The sequence below is a fragment of the Cicer arietinum genome, chromosome 7 (genome assembly GCF_000331145.2).
Source record: "Cicer arietinum cultivar CDC Frontier isolate Library 1 chromosome 7, Cicar.CDCFrontier_v2.0, whole genome shotgun sequence".
NCBI lineage: Eukaryota > Viridiplantae > Streptophyta > Magnoliopsida > Fabales > Fabaceae > Cicer > Cicer arietinum.
The window spans coordinates 40,619,073-40,621,375 of NC_021166.2; the positions used below are offsets into that span (position 1 = coordinate 40,619,073).

The window sequence follows — 2,303 nt, forward strand, 5'->3', positions numbered from 1 at the left end:
TCCCTACAAACATGATCATAATTTTATCTTGCAGACAGAGTATGCTATTTATCACACAATCACCTTCTATAAATGCTTATACCAGAAGTGAGCTTCCACCATTGATTATCGTTAGCTATAATCGACTATAGTAAATGGAGAAAAATGAAAAGAGGCAAGTTACTATGAAAGTTTTAAATGATGCTTCTTCTTTTGGGACTCCTATATTGAGGTATCTTGAGCTATTTTTTTAAGCATCATATTTGTTTGCCTCAGTATGGATTCATCACTAAACATCCACATTTTAAATTTAAGTGCTAATTATTTTTCATACGATATTTCCTCCCGTCTAAATGTGTTAGGAGAGACAAAGCCTTTGTTGAAATTTGTTTAAAATATTGAAATTATTGTATAGATTTAATATAGGCATATCATATTATGTAAATAAGAACAAAATCTCCAATATTTATTTTATAATTATTATTGCTTTAAGTCTATATAAAACTAATTTTGTTGTATAGTTTAAATTCACGATTTGAACATCATATACCTCTATTTTCTCTTATTGAACATGGTATCTACAATCTGACATTGGTGATCATAAAAACTGTCTTCTCAATGATCCATTGCTCTCTAACGACAATTTTTCGGCAACCTTGATTTTTTCCAATTTTCACTTTATTACATTTTTCCAATGTATTGTTTGTCTATTATGTCGCTGGAAATTTTTCCATCACGAATTTCATGATCTACCATAAAACGCTGAAAAATTGTCGTTAGAGGTACACAATGTTGAAACTGTAAGTTAAAACTACACAATAAAATTAGTTTTATACAGGCTTAAAGCAATAATAATTACAAAATAAATATTGGAAATTTTGTTCCTATTTACATAATATGATATGCCTATATTGATTCTATACAATAATTTCAATATTCTAAACAAATTTCAACAAAAAGTAATAACTTACTCTCCATCAAGCTGTGAAAGAAGAGCCTCAAAAGTTGCCCTTCTACGTGGATCCTTCCTAGTATGCCTTCCAGCAATGGCATCTATTTCATCCACAAATACAAAACAAGGTGCCTGCAGAAAAAGAAAAAAATGATACTCATAACCTATCTTTTGCTCATGTTATAAATGAAAACAACACTCTTTGAATAAAATGAGCAGAGCTAAAAATGTTAAGCTTATATATCGAGGGGAGTAAAATGTTAAAACTTTCATTTTCCTATTGATGAAAACTGTAATTACAACATATATCTAGAGATATTAACAATTATCAACATTACCATCCTCTGCCACAAGACTCGAGGCAAACTGTTACAAACTAATGTATTCATATTTTCAAAATTGTAATCAAAGATTTGCAACATGTTAATTATCTAACTTCCATTTATCTGACAAATGGTCAAAATGGATCAAACAAAACACAACCGGATCATCTCTAACCAAGAGCAACTAAAAACAAATGTACCCCAGATCATCACTGCAATTTTAAATTGCATTTGATATTAGAAGTTGCTAGTGCTTAGTTGCTTACATTTCTCCTAGCAAGGGAAAACATCTCATTAATCCTAGCTGCTCCACTTTTTTCACTATCTGTGAACTCAGCACCAGAAGCAAAAACAAAGGGCAATCCACTTTGTTTTGCAAGTGTCCTTGCAAAAAGTGTTTTTCCTGTTCCTGGAGGTCCAGAGAGTAGAACACCCTGCAATGTGTTTGTTCATCAAACAACTTACCTAGCGTCCTACATCACTTGAAACATAGCATTGAGGACAATGACTGGCTATTCAAATATCAAATATTTTACCCGAACAAACTGCACATCCCTTTCATAGAACTGCATAGGATTTCTCATGTAGATCATCAACTCATCAAGCAGATCCCAAACATCACCTCCCAACACAACTTCCTTGGACATAGATTTTGTTTCACCAACATCTCTGACTGGCTGAAAAACACAGGAATATAACTATTAATGAAATTTGCATAGTAAATTAGAACCAGATAATGGGTTTAAATTTGGATTTCATGTTTAAAATTTCAGGGGAAACAGTATTCAGATGGAAATTGAAGTAAATATGTGTTTCTTCCCAAAAGAAAATAACACTAAATTTAAATATAGATCCACCAAATTAGTTTTCTAATGTTGAACTTGCATCTTTTTCCTCTCAAAAAATAATCTTGTGGACATAAAACACCCATATAACAATAGTATTTACAAGAATATTTCAAAGGCTAAGAATGAAAAAAGAAACAAAACATTTTATGAAGAAAAAAAATCAACTAAATGCTGTAATTTTGCTTCCTAATCTTTTCCCTA

At 31.1% G+C, this 2,303-nt stretch overlaps 1 protein-coding gene across 3 annotated transcripts in view; it reads right to left on the reverse strand.

The window, feature by feature from the left end:
- LOC101508344 (ATP-dependent zinc metalloprotease FTSH 12, chloroplastic) overlaps positions 1 to 2,303 on the reverse strand; it is a 13,956-nt gene that overhangs the window by 6,258 nt on the left and 5,395 nt on the right. For all 3 annotated transcript variants that reach the window (XM_004516190.4, XM_004516189.4, XM_027331090.2), the window contains exons 7-9: positions 1,791 to 1,931; positions 1,521 to 1,688; positions 951 to 1,063 (exon numbers count right to left, since the gene is read on the reverse strand). In XM_004516190.4, the coding sequence (XP_004516247.1) occupies positions 951 to 1,063; positions 1,521 to 1,688; positions 1,791 to 1,931 (422 nt within the window). The remainder of the gene's footprint in view (positions 1 to 950; positions 1,064 to 1,520; positions 1,689 to 1,790; positions 1,932 to 2,303) is intronic.